The 21,314-nt window shown below is 39.9% G+C and overlaps 1 protein-coding gene across 1 annotated transcript in view; it reads left to right on the forward strand.

Moving 5' to 3' along the window:
- The window catches only part of PREP (prolyl endopeptidase), a 90,973-nt gene that overhangs the window by 27,010 nt on the left and 42,649 nt on the right, over positions 1–21,314 (forward strand). The window contains exon 7 of the mRNA XM_026036617.1: positions 18,649–18,840. Coding sequence (XP_025892402.1) covers positions 18,649–18,840 — 192 coding nt within the window. The remainder of the gene's footprint in view (positions 1–18,648; positions 18,841–21,314) is intronic.

Genomic DNA, 21,314 nt, shown 5'->3' on the forward strand with positions numbered 1-21,314 from the left:
AAATCGCTGACATAAAGTAATGAAATGAGAGACAAACAAGATTTTGGAAAATTTCAGCAGCTCCTGTTCTTGTAAGGAGAAGAATTGATCATATAAGAGAGATGTTATATTGGACTTGATGGGCTTCTGGTATAGGTTCAGTTCCTACAGATAACTGCATAGGTTAGTATTTAACCTATGCATTAACATCGCTTAGTATTTTAGTATTAGTTCTCCCTTCTAAAACAGGTAAGAACAGCACCCTTATCTTACACGCTGTGTATTTGTTTCCAGGGGTTGTCACAGGCTCGGCCAAGACTTTGTCATTACCAGGGGTTCAGGAGGCCTGAGGTGGCCCCGTGGCAGAGCTGAGCCATGGGTTACGAATGCAGAGCAGGAAAAGGAGCAGTAACAACCACAACCACGTGGCCAGAGAGCGTCTTAAGCAGCCTGTTGTGTCGCTGATCCCACTAGTGAGAGTGACAACTACACTGCAGTTCATAGTGTGTTAGACAAGAGGGTTCTCCAAGTTGCTATAAGGTATAAATATTATAGCTGAATATTATAGCTGTGGAGTCTCCTTCTCTGGAGGTCTTCCAAACCCGCCTGGATGCCACCCTGTGCCCCGTGCTCTGGGTGTCCCTGCTGGAGCACGGGGGTGGACTAGAACATCTCTAGAGGTTCCTGCCAACCTCAACCATTCTGGGATTCTGTGAAAATGTGCTGGAAACAGGTGCTAAAGGAGGGTTTGCTACCGTGGTGATGTGTGATTTAAAGGACACTGTGGAATAGTTGTGTCTGTGCTTAGATGTGTATGCCCATTTTCTTGAGCTGGATTATAAATGGCCCGTCTTTAAGGGCAGGCTAAATTGTTCTAAATCCCTACTGATTTCAGGTGTTTTTTCTTCTAAGCCTGATCCTGCAGCAAGTTGTGTTGCTGCCTGCGGTGAGATCTGAAGTGTGGATGGATGGTTAATGTGCTTTCTTAAATTGTGCTTCACTGCAGGAGTTCAGTTACTGCTGAATCTGAGTCCCTTTTAGACCCTAGATGTTTTTGAGGAGATGATGGTCTGGAATCATCGGTTTAGGCCATTAGCTGAATTTCCTCTGACATTTCAGTCTTCTCTGAAGTTGTTAGGCAGGAGTCTGTGTGAAATAAAGACTTCTCAGGATGACTGAGTTAATGTAAATATGAGTAACCTACGTCTCTGTACACACTGCGAAGGGCTCCCATGTCAGTGGGGCTCTTGGCTCAAGTGCTCTGAAAATAAAGGGGAAGGAAAGAAAGGGGGAAGGTCTGCACCAAATCTGAAAGAACTGGCAAAGAGGGAATAAGGAGAGCTGAAAAATGAAAGAAATTTTGGAATGTTACTAGTAGCCCAGGGCAGTAGCAGATAATATAGCTGATTTAGATGCTTCTGGTATGTTTTAAGGACAGAGTGCTTTGATAGTGAAACTCCGTTTAGTGACTTAAAGAGAGGAAAGAGCTGTCAGATTAGAAACAGGAGGGTCTTTGATCGCTTCATGCAAAATATATCCTGGGGAAGCTTAGTGTAAAAAGACACGTGCAAATAATTTAAATTTGCATCTGAAAGCTACTCTTTATTTATTTATTTATTTTAACACAATGTTAAGGCGACACTGACCGAATACTTACTAAGTTCCTAAAGGAACCTAACTTTGGGAAACTGAAGCTCTGCAAATAGGCCACAGACATATGTAGTATGGTTTGTAATGAGGAAAAAATATTTCCTGTCAGAGCTGGTAACTGAAGGAGAGGCTTCCTGGCAGAGCTGAACGAGCACAACTGGCTTTTGCTCTGCTAGATGCCTGGCAACCTAAATGCAACTCTGACATCTGTATCTGCAAGGACATTTGTTTGGACTTATCTTTTAAAATTTGACAGGAACAAAATTCTGCTACAAGTGTTTCTGTTATCCCATGAAATTCCTCTGGGATTTATCACGATTTCGATGGTGTTCCGTGCAGCAGGTCAGGCAGTGTTGCTGCCGAGGCCTGAGCTGAGCCCATCTCTCCATGGCACCACCTGGGCAGCAGCCCCGAAGCTGCAGGACAAATGGGCAGCTCTGACTTCCCTAGTCTAGATGGGGCAAGACAAAAGGGAGAGCTTTTCTTCCCAGGAGAGGGATGAGGTGGATGAACTGAAAGCATCTTTATTTTTGATCCAGAACATCCTGCGGACACATTGTGTGTTGCTCCCCCTTCCTATTACCTGACCTACACTGTTCTGGCTTCCCAAGGCCTGTGGGAAAGATACCTGTTTTGCCATGGAATGGTTCACAGTTCAGACCCCTCTGATGATGATATACTGTGCTGCGTAAGAAATGATAACTGCTTTTATCTTTGTTTCCTTTTAAGATGTCTGTCATTAAGAAAGTGGGCAGGTTCTATGCAATAAGACTACATTATGCTGATATACCTGGGAATTGGGAGATGCCAGATTTTGCAGACTCATAGAATGGTTGAGGTTGGAAGGGGCCTCTAGAGATCATCTACTCCCAGACATTTTCTTGTCTGAAAGTCAAAAAAGATCATCCCTCAAATAAATATAGTATATAGTTATGAATTATTTTGTTTCCATTTTCAGGATAGAGTTGAGAAAAGGAAAAAAAATCTTTGGAAAATAAAAAAGAAACAGGAATGTAAAATGAAACAGAAACACCAAATACCTGGCCGAGAGCACTCGGAAGATGACTGAACTCAGGGATGAGTCAGCTGCCGTGGGAAGTGCTGCACAACATAGCCCGTAGAAAGCTTACAGGAGTTCAGATATTTCCTTCCCATAGCAGATGGAGGAAATGTATAATTTTCCCTTTTTAATTTTATTTGCATGTAAAATGTTTTATAGCAGGAAAAAGATTTCCTTTCTTGAACATGTCTCATTGGATAAGCATAGCCAATTGATTAAAAAAAAATACAAAGCTGTAGAACCTTTATTGCTTCCTTAGATTGCAAGCTTTTTCCTAATTATGCCCAATTATTTGCCCAGCCTGAACTTCATCGAATATCGAGGCAATGCAAATAAATAAGTGAATCTGTAGCTTTTCCACAGTAAAAGCTGAGAGGAAAGATCCAAATTGTCTCAGAAGAATCCACAAGAATTAAGAACAGAATTAAAGTTCACCTCTTTCTGCTAACATATAAATACTAGGCATTAGTGTTTATTTCCCTTATCTCCAAAGCAACAGCATAATATCCTTAGTCTTTCAGTCCAGACTGTTTTTTTTCTTTTTCTTTATTTATTTATTTTGCATCCCCTTCAAGATTTTCTTTGGTTCACTTATCTGATTTTCTGACTAAGAGAGTCTGGCAGGCAATGATGCTAAATTTAAGTGCTTCAGATTTTACTCTTCAACTATGAGTAACAGGAAAAGATGCCTCAAGGTCCCTGACTTAGGTTTTACCTCACCTGACTTCTGCTATATTGTTTAAGTTTGAGATTTCTGCAGAATCTGGGGCTTCCATTTGCAAGGTTACCTTCAGTATCTTGCTAGTGAAGAAAGATTACAAATAAGAAATATAATACATATTTCTGTATTCTGTCCCGAACAGAATAGGTCTATAATATGACCTGAACATTACAACACTGAAGTATTTCAATCTTTATCTCCCAGGTTTTTTGCTAACACATGGAACCCACAGCTGTAAGCTGTATTTCCACTTGATAAAATGCAGTGAGAGACAGGGTCCGCAGAATGGGCCACATGATAAACCTGCATACTGAGCTAATGAAATCAGGAATTAGGCAGTGCTGAAGTGAGAGGGACAGATGACACAGGATGTGTTTGTATTTCCCAGATGGATTCATCTCTGAGATCATAGAGCATACAAAGAGGTAGTGTTTGTCCTATTCCCTTTGTGTTTTTTTCCCCTCATCAGCTCAGTAAGAAAAGCATTTGCCTAAGCAATGAGAGTCTTGGTTTCAGCTCTTTTGCAACCTTCAAGGCTTGATCTTATACCTATCAAACAGTGTAAACATTAGACAAGTCTTGTTTCTCATTTGAAGCTGTTTGCTTACATGTAATTGAATATTGCTTGAGCCAGAAGAGAGACTCTGATTGCTGCAGTACTTTTGAGTTTAATGCACTTACAACTGTTCTCTGGCACCAAGGCCAACGGAATTGTAATAACTTGTTTCCTCAGTATTGAAGTTTCTTATCCTGCTGAATTAGGTGTCTGCATCCAGACAGCCTGTTAGGAATAGTACCTGTGCTTTCCCATTACCCAACCTGGAATTTTTGTGGGTCTGTTCAATTTACTAGTACATGTGTAGTCTGTATAGCTTGGTAGCAAATGTCAGTAGAAGGTGGTTTGCACTCCAGTCCCTCTGTAAATGTTCCATGGAGCAGTGAGATCTTCAAGGCTTTCCCATAGCAGTTCTGCCTGTCCTACCTAACCTTCATGGCATCTCTTATTCCACATGTGGTGAAGCACTTTGAGGAGAAGCTAAAGAGTACCCAGTAACCTCTGATTTTGCAAATTATGGAGGTCAGATGTGATTTCATCTCCTCTGTCTGCTCCGCGCTCACCAGTTTGTGGGAATGCTCTGAGCACTGTGTCAGTGGTAGCAGCATTGCTGGCATCACCGCTCTCCAACCCTGTAGCAGGTGGAAACTTGTTTGGGAACTCCCACACTGAGTAGAGGTTGAAGTGCCATGTAGGTGCTGGGGTAGACTTAGGTCCCCTAATTTTGTTTTCTTTTTTTTTGTGTGTGTGGATGTGGTTTTGTTCATTTGTTACCAATGTAACCATGTTAATATTGGCTTAGTCTGTTTTGGTGAGCATAGCACATTTGTATTAATGCCATCTCTCCAGGCTGCCATCTCTCTCCTGTGTTAAACACATTTCAAAATGCAGCACTGAAGAGCTGAAGGATCATGTTGTACAAAGACTATAATATGTGGGCATTACTTTTCCTTACCAAATTGACAAATTGAAAGTCTCATCCTTAGACTTTGTCCTGTCTTCTTGCTGATCTTGCTTTCACATACATCCACTCTAACTTTTACTTGACTGTATGTGAAGTAACGTACAGGGGACAAACAGACACAGCTTCGTTTGTACCATAAATGATTCTGAGCTGACCATTACCACTAGGGAACAAGATCGTGGAGTGGTAATAGATGTTCCGTGAAACTTGGATCCAGCTTGATATCAGTAGTGGCTAGAAATGCATAGCAAATGTTACAAATGATCAGGAAGAGAACAGAAAACAAAACGGAAAGCAACATGTAAAGCCATATTTTGTTGACATCTTGTATACCAGCATATCAAAAGGATGCAACAAATTTAGAAAAAAAGATCTCAAAAGAGCAGTGGGTTAATTAATAGTAAGGAGAAGCCTCTGTATGAGGAGCGATTGAGCAAGTTGCCCTTCAGTGCAGAGTGGGGAGGGATGCCTGGGTGGGGATCATGTGGTAGTCTGTGCAATCAGTGTGATGTACGAGAGGTTTGTAGTGTTTCCTTCTATTGCAAGAATGCAGAGCTATCAAATTAAGTCAGTAGAGTGAAGTTCAAAGCAAAAGGAGCCACTTCTTCATTCAGTAGGTTGTAGGACTCCTAAACATAAGATACGGAGAATGCTCAAAGTTTGCGTGAGATCAGAGGGAGGATGCACGCGTTGATGGAAACAAAATCCATTGTAAGTTAATAAATATGCAGAAAACTGTATCTGGCTCTGGAAGTTTCCTGCCTGAATGTGGAGTCTGCAAGTGTATCGAGGGGACTAGTGTTTATTCTTGCAGCTTTTTTTACTCTTCCCTAAATATTTACGTGTGGCTGTTGTGGGAGCTAGATGGATCCTTGCTCTGCACCAGTACAGCTTGCATCTTTACACAAGTAAAGGGGGAAAAATAAAAATACTGTTGGAGGAATGAAAGTAGTGACTATTCAGAGTTTAGCTTATTGACTGTAGATGAAAGCTGCTTGAAAAAGTGAGGTGATTCTTTTTATATTATTGCAGGTCGCACATTTAGATGAAGAAACCAGCAAATCTTTGCCTTGCCAGTCCTCAGTCTTTTTTACCTGTGACTGTGTGATTTGTTTAGGGTGATTGTGCTTTATAGAAGTAAAACATTTTGCTAAGAAAGCTCTAAAGCTTTTAATACCTCTTCACACATCTTGCTTGAGACTAAAATTAAACTAATTAAAGAGAGCAAAGAAGTGAAGTTGGACTAGATGACCTCTGAGGTCCCTTCCAACCTTCGGCATTCTATGATTCTATGAAGTAGATAATGTGGGGGATAAAGCTACTAACAGGCACCTGGGTCTGCCAAAGTGTGTGCATACCTTCAAACAGGGACCTCTTGTTCCCCCCTCTAACTGTAACTAATATTTGCTAGTTACTAGATGTGATTCATAAGTTTTTATTTAAACGACAGCGTTAATTATAGCTTGAAGAAACTGCTTTGTAACTACTTAATATTTTGGGTGAAACGCAGTGAGTGACGACAGCAGGGGATGATGAGAAGCGCATTTCCTTTCCCGTGACCTGTTCCTGCGGCCGTGTGCGGCACGGAGACACATCCTGTGTCGGCTCCGGCTGCGTGCGGTGTCTCCAGGGATGATTCCCTGCGCTCACGCCATCCCCTGCCCTCCCTCAGCTGAGCCTTTTGGCTCGTGGCAGTCACTGCCCGAAAAGCTCTGGCAAGTCACAGCAGTAGCTCCTAGATGCTGGGAAGTAGTTGTGATCTCTCCTTCCAAAGGAGTCTGTTGCTGTGAAGAGCGTCTTGTGAGACATTTTGGGGCTGAGAACGTTGCATAAATATTTTAGTCAAGTCAAAATTTATAAAGTGACATTTTAAATACTCTGGGAAAGCGTGTATTTCTGTAAATCGACTGCTGGCACCTCTCTCAGCTCTGCTCTGTGTTTTAACACGACGACATAAAGGATTATCAGCCAGTTCAAAATAAATCACTTTGTAGAGGAGTCCTCTGACTTAACAACTTATCTTTTATGGAACCCCAACATCATTTACCGAATATTTGCCACTTTGTTATTGCATTAATAATATTGAGTTAACACATTGGCTTTGTGTGTGGCTTTCCTTTGCTCCCTTTAAATTCTAAGTGAGAAGATAATGATGCCATTAACAACTCTGTGCAAGCGTGACACTGTGTTAGTTCTGCTGCTCTGAGGGCAGCTGCGTCTTCTGCTTTAATTGATTTTGTTATGTTTGAGTGCATACAGACCAGGGGAAGTTAACGTGCCCCATGTTGAGTAAGAAATAATCTTGAGTGTTGAATAGAGATCAAAGCACTATACACTGCTTTAATAAAAGAGAATAGGCTAGCTCTTAAATGTTTAAAAATACAGAAGTCATGCAGATTTATCTAATTTCTACATTAAAGTGTGTTGGCCCTTTGCACTTCACTATGAGTACTCAATAGTTTGTCAATACTGGTATGTTAATTGAATTTGCAGTGTGAACATCTGCAATAATCTTTGTTACTTTTCCCTGGGAAGACATGAAAGTGTTTTCATTTCCTTCCACCCACATCACAGGAGCATCTTTTCAGTTTCTCAGGTTAGATGAAATGTCCTTCATGCTTCCTCTGCTGCCTTCACAGTCTCCACATTGTATACAGACTGAGTCATTTTACTCTTCAAATATTCAGTATATTTGGTAGGTTTTTAACTGGGTCACTCTGAGCTGTTTGTGCCAAGGATATTCCTTTTACAAATAGGAAATCAAGGTGATAAATCACTTCTGACAAATATATGCCTATTTTTAACATGAATTTTAATTAAGTCTGAAAAGATAAGATGTTTCAGGGATGCTGCTTCCCCTCTTCCCCTACTACCACATAACATCATGAATCTACAAAATTTAACCAAATTTTCCTTTTTTTTTTTTTTTTTTTTTTTTTTTTTTTTTTTTTAAATCCCTTTCTGTTAGGAATGACCAGGTTAACTAATTGGAATGTCATGTTTACAACTAGCTTAACCAGTTGTGCTGTTGGGAAGAGAAAGAAGGGCTCTGTGATCTCCCACCTCAGTATTTTCTGCAAATAATCCATTCTTCAGGACTAAATGCTTGAGTTCATAATTCATAATACAAGGAAAAGTCCTGTTCACAACTCGGAAAAGACAGCTGGGCAATTCTTTAAATTCTTGGAACAGTTCTCTCATACACCAAGTCCAAGAGGAGTGCAGTATATGGGCTTTTCCCTTCATGTTTGCCTCTTTGATTGCTTAGGAAGCTTTTTGGAAAGATGAGGGACAATGAAAACGTCAAGCTTTTTGACGGTTTTCCGCTTATTTGTCGGTCACAAAACTGAATAACATGCTTTAATGTTGCTATGAAATTTCAGTAGTAAGAGTGTGATGAATATACATTGGGTGGTGTAGGACAGTGCTGTGGGCTCATGTCTAGAAGGTTTTACTTTGCTTGGCCTATCTGTGGGAGCATGGTGGGTCTTTTGTTTGGTTGTTTTTGTTTGTTTTTTTTAGCAGAAATTTATTAGAATTTGAAGTCTGGGCCATCAAGACAGGTTTCCTTACTTATTTTGCCAAACCACAAGTGAATTTTTCAAACCATAACTTTTAAATAAGCTGTTAACATGATGAAATGTTGGATGTTTCCTTAAAAAGGAGGAGGAAAAAACACCCTAATAATAATAATAATAAAAAAAAAAAAAAAGAGCTAGCTGGTCATTGTAAGGTACGATGTTGAGCTTGCCTTCCAGCATACGTGTAGCACAGGCAAGTCGCAACCAGTCAGAAAAGAGAATTTCTATTGTTAATGACCTGGCTTTAACTGGTGTTCTCAATATACCAGGAAGTGCATCTCACTGGAGATGCTGGATAGCTGGATAGAGAGCATAAGCATGTGTATGTTAGCAAGCCTTCTATTACATCTTAAAAAAAAAAAAAAGAAAAAGAAAAAGAAAAAAAAAGAAAAAACATTTTTTTCTCCTTGTCATGTCTCTTCATGCTTTGTGTCTGATAATAATTTTTTCTTTCCATTTCAGTGGAAATGAGATTGTTCCTTTTCAATGCAGCTGTCAACCTGGGCTATTTATTCTTCTGCATGTGTGTTTGGAGTGGGGGTAGCACAAAACTGTAGTGGTACAAGGGAAAGTGAATGAAAGCTCTTTAATCAACCTTGGCTAAAATCTTAAACCAAGCTTCCATGGCCAATTTCTCTTGTTGGAAATATTCTTAATGTTGACCTTTTTCTTTATTTTGTGTTATGGCAGCTCCTAATAAAATATCCCATGACAGGCGCTGCTGAGCTGATGTATGAGGCGCTGCCTCCCAGCTTTGGCCAGAGCTGCACGGTTATCTCCTTGGGGGAACCAAACCTTGAGAACCAAGGGGGAAATGTGGGATATGAGCAGGGTGGCAAGCAGAGGAAGCCTCTGGGCACCCAGGGAATACCAAAGGGAAGGCTGCAACCATCTGTGGAATGACAGGCATTTAGAGAACTGGCCCGGCGGAAAGCGCTGATAGCTCCTGCTGTGTTGGGTTTGAAGGGATTGCACTGGGTGGGAGCTAAGCCCAGGCTTGTGAAGGGCTTGGGGTGCCCAGACACTGGGGGGAGAGCAGGGGTATGGGGCATTGGGCGGGGAGACTTGGGGCTGTGGGAGAGCGGTAGCTGCCTGGTGGGAACAGGGTGAGGGAGCAGGGGCTGGTTTGAGAAGCGCTGGGCTGGGAAGAGGCGGCCGCAGCGGAGCAAACGCTGGGGTTCACAGCTCACTAGTTGCTTAATCGCTGTCAGCTGGAAGTGCTTCCCACTGGGCTGGCTGAGGCAGGTTGCAAGAGAGAATTTAAGGGCAGGGCTATTGGCTGTAAATTTTTTTTTTATTTTGCTCTTTTATTTAGAAGGACACTTCCCCCACACTGCCATAGACCCTAGAGACAGCACAGACAGGCTGGAGGGCAGTGGAGAAGCCAAGGTGGTGTTCACAGCTGCCTGCTGAGGAGAGGAGAGCTCTCTGGCCTTTGTATTTCAGTTCAGCCTTGCTGAAGAGTTTGCAGGACTCTAAAAAAGCAGGAAAGCGGCAAGCGGTGCTATATACAGTAACATCAAAGGGGTGAGTCAGGAGGCACCTCACAGCCCCAAAGAATGGATCAGAACCTTCCTAATGAAAAAGAAAACAGAGGAAGGACGACGAGACGTCGCAGACGTCTAGAAAGTGGGACGTGGGGAGGGACGGGCTTTTTCTTTTTTCAAATGCAAAAAGTAAACTTTTTGTGAAGCGCTTTCAAAAATTCAATATTAAACAAGGCATGCTGGTTTCCTCACAAATAGCAAAAAGAAGGCAAGCTGAATCTTGAGAAATATGTCAAAAGCCTCAGCAAAAAATAGAAAGTGTTTGTTATAAGAAAACAGTTTTGTATGCACAACACAACAATTTCAAACACTTTTGCTTTAAACGGAATTCTTCTTTTGGAGGGAAAACATTAGCAGCAAAGTAAAGTAGGTTAGAATTAATCTGAATCTGAACAAAGAGATCTGCTTAATGCCAGTGTCTGTTCATTATCCTTTGCAGTGAAGTTACTGTTCAGGTTACATAGTTGTTCGTGGGGTATGAGAGACTAAGTGTGGTGTTCTAGAGATCACCTTCAGCTCCTGTTTTTCTGTTCTGTCCTTCTGTGTGAGGAAATGAGCTATAACTCCATCAAAACAAAGCATATTTTCCCCTTCTGTCTTTTGAGTGATCATCCAAATGGAAGTAAAACAGATGCCTTGAAAATGATGGAGAAAGTGCTGCTCATAAATGTGCTTGATTTCTTTCTTCTGGGCTGGTCTTTGATATATCTTGATATGTCTGAACTTTTTAACTTGGAGGAATAAATACTGCCTCCTTCCATTTATTTATTTTAAAATTCCAAATACATTAACTTTGCATGATCAGTGAGTAGCCGTCACAGGCATGATGAATGGTGCTGAGGGTCACCTCATTACAAACACACCATGGTTGTGTTCCTTGCATGGCTGACTTAATGTCTCCCCTCCAGTACTTTCCCCTCCCCAGACATTTATAAGCTGTGTCAAGTCCCAAGAGATTGAAGTCTTAATTTCAGAAAGAATAGAAATTGTTTGAAAAGATCACTTGCCTTCAGAAACCAGAATGTCACACATTAATGCGTGAATTAATGCGACTGAAGAAAAAAGGAAGAGGCAGAAGAAAATGAGGTTTTTCTTGCATCGCTGCCTGGTGCTGAGTGAAGAATTAAGATGAAGCCGTTCACTGTGTGATTCAAACCAAAATTAGATGCTGATGTGCAAGTAGATACTTGAGTGAAGGGCTCTTCGCTTTGCAGGCCCTGTTATGATCATTCCACTAGGGCTCTGAAACAATCTTTCTTCCAATTTCAGGCCTACTGTGTCCTGTGAGAGTATCAGTATTGGACTGAACTTGAAAACTATCAATGTGGAATAAATAGCAGGTTTTCAACATCTTATCTCATTCCTCAGTTTCAAGGATAACTTGATATTTGGGAGTATTTGTTTATTCAGGCTGTCTGCCAAAGCATTATTAATGCATTTATTCACTAATGGATTATCTAATGTTTATTAGGTATTCCAAAAGGTATGATAGCATCAAAACTCTGTGAGAGTGACTACTAGGAGCTGGAAATAGATCCTACTAATCCGTTCTATCTCTTTAATTTATGAAGTTTTAAAGTTTCCTCAAAGTTTTCGAAGTTTATTATTTTTAGGCTTGTACTTAATTTTGCAAAACTTACAAATTGGACTTAAACATTCCTTATGTGTTCAGTGAGTGCATATTGTCAAGTGAGAATCATGCCTCGTGCCTTTTCTTCTTCCCCTTTTGCTGCTCTCAGGTTCTTATGTTATTGATAATCAATTGTTTATTCTAGTCACTATTCATTGGGAATTGTATAAATGTAGAGATGTTGATTAGGAACTAATCTACTGTCTTCGTAATGTGACTGATCGCTGAGAATTTAAATAAGGTGCCCCTTTGGTTATTTACCGGCTAGGGTGCTGAAGATCATCATCTTTCCTATAGCCCTCTAGACTCAAAGGATGAAATGGTTAGTATCTTTCCCAGAGAAAGGTGAGGTCTGGCCAGTCTTGTTATGGATTTTCACTTTGAACTTTCCTTAGGTGACATAAAAATGCTTTGAATGTGCCTGCAATACACGCAGGTAGCTTGCCCCTCAGACATACCTTTCACCATGGATGAACTGACATGCTATAGGTATATATTTATATCTTGTTTGTTTAGATATATATTCATTTACAGAGGCACGGAAATCTGTGTTCACAGACATTAATAAGGATTTCAAGGAAAAGTTGTAGTAACTCTAGAGCTGGCTCATAATTTTGGAGTTTTTTTTTGTAGAAAAGTCTCCAGCAGATAGGAAATACAGATCAAGTGAAGATGTATTGTTGATCTAGCTGCTGATAGGGGAAGTAGAAGAGACTAACATCAGTCTGGTAGCATAGATTTTGCAGCTGAAGTAAAACCATTCCAGTTTGGAACAGCCTTGCTGTAGCATTCGTTCCTGTGCACTGAGGTTCTTGGGCAAATTTTCACACTTTTAGGATAGACTCTGAGACCACCCTGGGTGGCAGGGTGGGCACATCAATGCAGAGCCATGATCTGCACTTCTCTGATCTCAGAGCAGAAATTCCATGTCCAAAGATGCTGTTGGTCACTATTTAAAAGCTGAGAGTATTGTAGCTGAGCTAAAGCAAGGGCAGATTATTTTAACATATTCTGAAAGATAACAGCAGCCTGGATTCTCTATTCTATCTAAATATCCAGCAGACGTTAGTATGAGATACATTATGCTTTCTGAGATGGTAAGAAATATAGGAAGAATACATCTGATCTATACCCATAGTGACTTACAGCCTTGTGGCTTGGTAGAGGTGAGCATTGTCACAGGGTAGGGTAGAACAAATCCAAGGAAGGAAAAGAGGAAAAAGTAAATGAGAAAATACTAAAATTAGAGAGATTAATTGAAAAATTAATCAGAGAAAAATTAAATGAGAGAATACTAAAATCAGAGAGACAAAGTTGAAATTGCATCATCAGGCTTTGTTTTTTCCCCTTTATGAAAGGCTTCATGTGTCTTTATGTGACTGATGTTTGCAGAGATGGAAGAGAGTGCTTGGGCACCTCAGGTGCAACAGATTTTCAGTTACAGCTTGATAGTTCAAAGGCAGAAGATATTTTTCTGTTGTAGTAATGGTTCTCAAAGTTAACATGTATGTATGAATATACATGTATGCATGTATATACATGTGCATGTTTATGGATATGCACACGTGTGCGTATGAATAGGCCTTTTCGAGCTGTCTTTAAATGCTATTTGGAATGTTAATATTGGAAATAGAATCTATAAAGAATGCAGATCCATCTTTAAAGTTTTGGAAATAAGAATTTTCTGTTCTTAATATTGGAAATTATTCTTCAATGAGGAATGTAAAAAGCAGAAATGATGAGATCCATTTTCCTAAGACTCGAAAAGCCAAGTAATCTGCTACCAGAACCCTGTATTGTATAGAGTGCTGCTTTCCTTCCAAAACTCAAGGAGTAGATAAAGACCGTGAAAATTACTTTAAAAAGCAGTGAGGTTAGAAGGAAATAATATGATTTTGTTAATAATAAGGCTTCTACCTTTGCATATGAGACCTAACACGGACACAGTTATTTCTAAAATCATCCGTAGAACATGTACTTCTCTAAAATGAATGGGGATAATAGGGAAAATTAAAGTAAATCCTTTAGGACGTCTGCTTTTATAAGGCTGTTTGCAATGGCCTGCTTTTGGAACTGAATATTTGAGGCGGAAGTTATTGTTCTATAACATCTTACCAAGATGTGCTATAGAATTGATGTTTAGCTTGATTAATCTCTCAGTAACCAAGTATTTTACTACATTTTTTTTTTTCCTTCTGCCTCTAGGTCTGGTAATACCAACTGATTGATTGTCAAATATTGGAAGTGGTTGTGTCATAACTGATATAAAACATATAAAAACACTTGCTCTAAGTTTAGTTTTGCATATAAACACCCATGCTGGAAGTTACAGTTTGTACCTGGTATAACAAAATCAAAACTCCCTGTATTTAAGGCCTTTTAATAAAAAAGCAGATTTGTTTTAGAAAGATTTTTATTTCCATGTGTATTTTCACTCTGTTCGAAAACATAGCTGTTAAGATCCAGCAAATTTTATGCTTTGGATGAAAAACAAACTGAATTCCAAATAAGTGATCAACTACTATCAAAATTAGCTCAAATTAGAAAGTCAGACTTGTAGCCAGGTGGGACCTCAGCTGTTAAAAGTTGAGTACAACTGACTGTGTTTAATTATTTTTTACAAATCTATATCATGACCTTTCACTGCCTCTCTGAAAAATCAAACTAAAATCAAAGCATTGACAAACTAAGATCCTCACTAAGGGTTCTCACCAACTTTATCTATTTGATGTTCTAATTCCTTAATGAAATTCCACATAACTCTTTGTAGTAGGTTGCTCTGTCACGCCGAGCTAATCCTTTTGGTTCCGTTTCTGAATGTCCTGAGCATGCCCCTGTTTTCAGAGGAGCCATCTGCCTTAAAAAAGTATAATTAACACAAGTTAGAATGGAATATAACTTTGTGGAGATTGACCTGATAATGTTCAACTGTTAGAGATGAAAAGGGCAACTGAGAGTTTTCACCTAGTCCATAAAAACCTGTTTTGCGGCATCGGGGAAAAAAAAAAATCCATTAGCTGATCAATATGCCCTGACTCTCCAGTCAGCACAGTCAATATGTTGTTTGCCACAAATGGATCGTATTTGGCATTTCCATGAAATATGAAAGGAATTACTGGGAACGGTTGCAAGCTGATGAACAGGGTCTTCTGCTGCTTCAGACCTTGCTCCAAAAGAGTGATAGCAGGTTCACTGTGGTCATTCTTGCTGCTACAATCACAGCTTGCTGATTATGATCACAAATGTCATCATTCAGCCACAAAACTGCTTCATCATATAGTAGACCAGCGAATGTTTTGCTTTGTTTAGAGGTCAAAACAGCACTGTGCTACTTTTGGTCCTATGTTTCTAAAGGAAAAAAAAAATGTTTGAAAATTCTGTCTGTACATTCACTATACGTTTCTTTCAGCCTGACCATTGCAGAAAGGTCAGCTCTCTATGATTACTAGATCAGCAGCTCTGTAATTCTGTGATTATGATTTTCTGATATGTGGAGTCAAGTTTATTGACCATCAAATAAAGGTTATAAATCCTCTTATCTCCAGTTCTTACTGTAGTGCAATTCTTGATGGTAAGTAGCTGCTGGTGTAAAGTACGTAGGCCCAGGCACGTATAGTTCTTCAGTACCCTGTCTTAGTGGAAGGACCAGCAGAGAAGAGGATTAGTCAGAGCTATGGTATAGCAGTACTCATCCTCATGATTTTTCCTTTTATAATAAATGTTTCTTACCACTGGTTCCAGTGCTGGCGTGAAAGGAGAGATTGTCCCTTTCTATTTTCTCTTGACTCTGAGATTACATTTGAGTCAGCATCTTCACCCCCCTGACCATAAGGTTAAGGGGTTCCCCCTGCTAATTTGGCAGAAAGCAAACCCTGTGGAACAGGGAGACTAGTTTTCTGCTGGATTAGCTGCTCTAATCAGCTTTACTCCTCACTTGGGCAGATGCTAGACCAAGCATGAACACGATGGAGGAGGAGAGAGAAAGAGAGAATTTTGCTGCAGTCATGCTCATTTTATGGCTCGTTGCTAAAGAAATAAGAGTGTTCCTGCTTGTCTGTCTGTCCGTCTATATTGTCTATGTACTGGCACTCGTCTTCCCTAGCAGGGAGTTGGTTCAGGGAGCTGAAGCAAAACTGGGGTTGGTTGTTTGGTTTTTGTTGTACAATTTTTAAGTCACTGAAGTCCTAGGAACAGCTCAGCGAGTGGAAGAGAAGGCTGGGGGTAATGGGAGGAAGAAGCCTGGTGCTCTTTGGTGGAGAGGAGCCGCTGGGTGAGCTCAGCTGCAGGGCCAGGCTGCTTCCCGGGACAGTTTCCTGCGGGCCCAGGCCAGCCTGCTAGAGCTGCATGGGCCTCCCTGGTGCTGGCACCAGCACGGCCTGGCGCTGGTCTCGCAAAGCAGAACCAGCTAAGGCAGCGCTGGAGTCTCCCTTTCAATCACAGGCCACAGCTCAATCAGCTGAAACAAGCCCTGAAAACATGTCTTCCATATATAATATATATCTTACTGCAAAGGACTTCATCCTCTTGCTGAAAAACAGCAGCAAATCTTCTCTATAGAAGCAAACGTTGCTGTCTCTCTGAGCTGTTGGCAGTTGCCTCCATGTTAGCTGTTGTTTTAGACCAGCTACCGAAGGAATTAACCACTTCAGTGGGACGACAGTTTTGAGATAATTCATCTGCAGGATTTGCCTTCTAAGGACCAGATATAACAGCCACTTTAAGATGATGAATGCTGTTGATTTTCATAATAACAACTTGGTATCTCCCTGTAGTATATCAGCCCTCTCACTGCTTACTGACTGCTCATTTGGGAGCAGAAGAGTGAGTGGCACTGCAGAAATGTAAATCTCTGGGGTAGCATTAATGCCCCTTTTCTCCTCCGAACCCAGCTCTTGTCATCATGCAGCAGTTGCACCCATCTACTTGTAAAGCGAGGTTTTTAATCAGGGGTCTTGGGATTCCTTTTTATGAAGCCTGGTTCTTCCTTAGTATCATGGCTTCACTCGGTCAGGTATTAAAGTTTAAACGTTCCAATGGTGTTACAGCATTACACTGCAATTAAACTTTTATTTACCAAAACACTTGAGCATGTGACTTGAGACCTCAAAACAATTTCACTGTTCTATACCGGAATTCATCGCAGGCTATTTTTTCTTTGTTTTAGTGGGAATCAAGACAGTTTTTGCTATAGAATGCCATAATAAAACAGCTATTTTTGTAAGATAAAATAATGGAATGTGTAAGATTTTTAAATGAAAGCTTTGAGCAACTTGAAAGACCTAGCAGGATTTGCACTCAGCATAAAATCTATGAAGAAGAAAAAACTTAGGACCTCAGTGAAAAATCAAGATTCCACATGAAATCAGTTCTCACAAACCGGTTACTAATTTAATGGGATTGTCTAGAAATTTTCTAATGAGATTGTTTAAAAAGTAGCTTTTAATTGGCTAATCTATCACTTTGCCTGAAAAACTGGGGACATTTTCCTTAAACAAAATGGGCAATTAAAGAGATAAAAGCTTTATGAATGTTCTAGGCCTGGCTAGACTAACTTGTTAGATTTAATGGATTTAAAATGACCTTAGCCATCTCACTGCTTCCTCAGTTATTCTTTTTTCTTTCTTCTTTCCTTTTTTTAAACTTAAAGCTTAGCTATGATCTTCGTCCATTATTCTGCTCAGCTTTAATGTTTTAAATATGATAATATATTATTCTATGAAAGCAAGCCTTATATTATAAAGTCCCGTAGGCAGATTATGCACAGGTTATTGATTTGTATTTAAAAGCAGAGACAACCTTTAGTTTAATAAAGAGGCAGACAGTGGGCTGTTATTTTCAGGTATAAAAGCTGTAATTAGGATTTGTTGGTCTTTTTCAAGCAGGCTAACATATAATACCTAGTGAGTTTGATGATTGGGTTGTAGCTATAGCAGGCGTATCAGATAGCTAATTTAGTCTTGCGTCTCTTTCTACTAGTCCCTAAATCTGTTTCAAAAGAGTAAATTGCGGATAGAAGTGGTGGACTCTTTCCGTGCCAGCTCTAGGTTGAGTCAGTACTAGCCAATTGGTGCCTGAGGGGGAAGCACTTCGGATATTGAGTGAAGTGTTCTAGAAAGTTCCTAGGGAAACTGGAATTTCACACTTTGCAAATCTGGACATGAACTTTTAGCTGACTGTGTGTAGACCTTCTTTGGTGGTGACAGACTTTGGAAATGCTATTTCTCAAGGATTCTTGAGGAATTCTCAAGGAACTCCTGATATTAAACTGTATAGCACTTATTCAAAGAGCATTGTTTCTGCTCTGTGGGAAGAATTGGATTTTCAAGAAGAATGGGAGACATTCCACTTAAGGAAAATGTAACTGACTTTTGTAGAAACAAAAATCACAAAGAATGTCTTCTTGCAATAAACATTAAGTAAAAAGATAAATGTGCTTGAAAAACCAAACAGCACTGAGCTTGAAAGCCTCGGTGAGGAATCTTTTGGCTCAGCTGTGACTCCCCGTTCCAAGAAATCTGTAGCAGAGAACTGGGAGCATGAGAGCTCAGTTGCCAAGAACCTTGTGCACTTGGCGTTGTCGGCCCTGAGGCAGCTGGAGAGGCAGAAGGGCCTGTGTAGCAAACATCTGAGCTTTCCAGCTGCCTCAGAAGTGCTGGAGAAGAGCTAAGCCTAGTTCTGGAAGTATCCTGCTTATGTTTCATTAGAAGTTCCTCAAAACCATTATATTTACGTGTCTATGGATTGATGTTTTTCCAATGCTGCCTACTTCAACTGGAAAATTTTTCATCAGCTCTAATGCTTAAACCTATATTTGGGTCTTTCCCATATTTGCAGCTCTTTAGTCACCACAGTTGTTGGAGAAGGGGCCTATAGCAGTTGTTAGGAAAGCTTTGCTCTCATACGTTAAAAGGTTTTGTTTCAGGATAAGGAATTCACATGATGATGTGTTTGATCTGACAGGAATTCTTCAGTGGGTGAAGCTGATAGACAACTTTGAAGCTGAGTACGAATATGTCACCAATGAAGGAACAGTGTTCACTTTCAAGACGAACGGCCATGCTCCAAATTACCGGTTAATCAACATTGACTTCAGCGACCCTGATGAATCTAAATGGAAAGTTCTCATCCCTGAACATGAAAGAGATGTTCTAGGTAAGAATATATCTAAAGTTAAAGATTTTCCTTCTCTTCCTCTCCACACCCCTATATTAATTCAATCATCTGTCTATTGAATGTCTCGCAAAGACCTTCTTACTTTTCCCCTGTACTTTAAGTGTTTGAGACTTGACGTGCTTGTCCAGTGATTAAAGGATTTGTCTGAGACTTGAGAAATCCAGATTTCATTTCCATAGCTCGCTCTCATCTTGTGTGGCCTTGGTAAAGTTGCTTACTCTATCCTTGTTTTAACTCCGCGTTTCTAGGAGGAGAGGGGAAGGTATTCTTCTGCTTCATGTCAGTGCTGTGGATGTTTACCACATACTCAGGGATTACAGTAAGTGAGGCTTTGCAAGCAGAAACAAGAAAAAAAGCAAGCCTGGCAATAGTACAGCACACAGTACACATGGACATCAGAGTTTGAGGCAGGTTTGTCCATCATTCCTGGGACTAGAGGAACAGATAGCTCTGTAAAGCCACATAAAAGCCCAAGAGCATGGAATTGTCTAGTTGTTAAAGGAAATTCAGCACCTTGATTTTCACCAGTCCTTGATTTTGAGCTAATTAAAATAAAGGTGTGTTGTGATAAACTTCCTGTACTAAGGCTTAGCTTTAGGTCATTTTTAAGATATTTTTAATACTATAATTTGGGGAAAAATCTTTTAAAACTTAGTGCTTGACATAATTATGTGTCATACATATTGAACATCCCATGAAGTATTTTTGACGGGTTTGATTTGCCATTTTTATATACTTGTGTATCCTTCATCCAGTGCAAGGATACAATTGTGATTGATCTCACTACTGTAGTTTTAGCTATTTAAAAAGACGCTGTATTTCTTTTTCATTGATCTGTTTTTGTACAAATACCCTCATTCATTGTTTCCTGTGAGGAACTTCTCTTTGGAAGTAGAGGTGTGTGTGTATAAAAAATAACTTCTCTGTCACTCCCACTAAGACAAATCCATTTAAGTACTATTTCAAATTCCTCTTGAGTTCTCACTTTCAAAGGCACCAGAAGATTCTTAAGAATACATTTCTATCTGCATATTTAAGTGTCCTGTGTCATCTATTCCACAACCTGGACCAGGGTCGTTCCCAGTGTGACACAGATGGAGAACAGAGCTCCTATAATGTGGTTTCTTATAGATCCTTGCCCCAAAACCAGCTGACCAGATCTGGTCCTGGATAACGTGTGTGAGGGAGAATGAGGCACTGCTGGAGCATGCCTAAAACTGGAGTGACATGGGAAACACCTGACTCAAAAGTGTTGTAAGACTCTTGGTGGTCACAAAAAGAGCAAACAAAAGTTGTTGAGAAAAAATTCTTCGTTGTGAGGTTGTAAACTCTTTGAATCGGGAGTCATGTGCATCTTGGATGGATTGCCTTCTCAGTCCTAGGGAAAAGATAAATAATAATTTTGTCAAATTGCTTCATCCGTGATTCCTGATAATGCACAAATTTGTTGGCTATCTGTGAAGCTATGTTTAAATTACTGGGAGCTGCAATATACAACGTGGCGCTGAATTGAAAGATTAGAGATGGAGAGTGTCCAAACGGAATAGGACAGAAGTGTGTGTGTGTGGTTTTTTTTCTCTCATGTTTTATTAATGTGAAATATGTTGACTATCTGAGAATTCGCCTGGGATGTGGTCTAGCCAGCAAAAAGAGCTTTGGGCAATGTCAGTATAGGCACTAGCTATGTATTTCTTCCCTTTAAGAAAAGCTTTTCACTACACTGCGATATTTATCTCAGCTCCATATTGAACCTGTTCTAAAAACAAAATCATGAAGAATTAACATTTGTGCAGATGTAAGAAACTTTTTAATGCATAAAATGGTCCTTTAATGAACCCGTTACGTGACTGTCTTAACTGTACAAGCATGGCAAGAACTGCAGTTAGAGAATCAAAAGCTCAGATAAATGCACTTACTGAGGGCAGTGGCCTTTAGACTGTAAACACCCTAGGCTTTCTGCTCTTACACACTTGAAGTCAAACATAATCTGTCATATCAAACCATCAGACTGACTTTCAAGTGTCTGCTTTGTATCTTCATTGTTCCCTCTGTGAATGTGAAACCGGAGTAAGCAATCATACATGCTTCTTTATTTGTTTTTTTTTTTTTTTTTGGAATTATTCTGTTAAAGAACGGGGTCAAATGAGCAAATAGAAGTGTGCCTATTAGCAGATGAATGCTAAATAAATCTTAGCATCAATGCTGAAAAAAACGTTTTTAATAGTTCAGTTGTTTTTTTCCATGTCTAATACTTGTAACAAACTTCTCAGCACTAAGGGAAGGAGTTTTATCATGCTGAGTAGGTTGAAGCTCTGAATGAAAGTACAAAATATTAGTTTGCACTTGATGAAATTAGAATCCTTCATTCTCGAAGAGGAGTTTTTCTCATTGAAAGTAGGCAGACCAGCCATTATGTCATCTTCTTTTATGTCTTTCCAAACCAAATCTTGGAA

Source organism: Nothoprocta perdicaria, unplaced genomic scaffold (genome assembly GCF_003342845.1).
Source record: "Nothoprocta perdicaria isolate Ctin4 unplaced genomic scaffold, notPer1 scaffold_182, whole genome shotgun sequence".
Taxonomy (NCBI): Eukaryota; Metazoa; Chordata; class Aves; order Tinamiformes; family Tinamidae; genus Nothoprocta; species Nothoprocta perdicaria.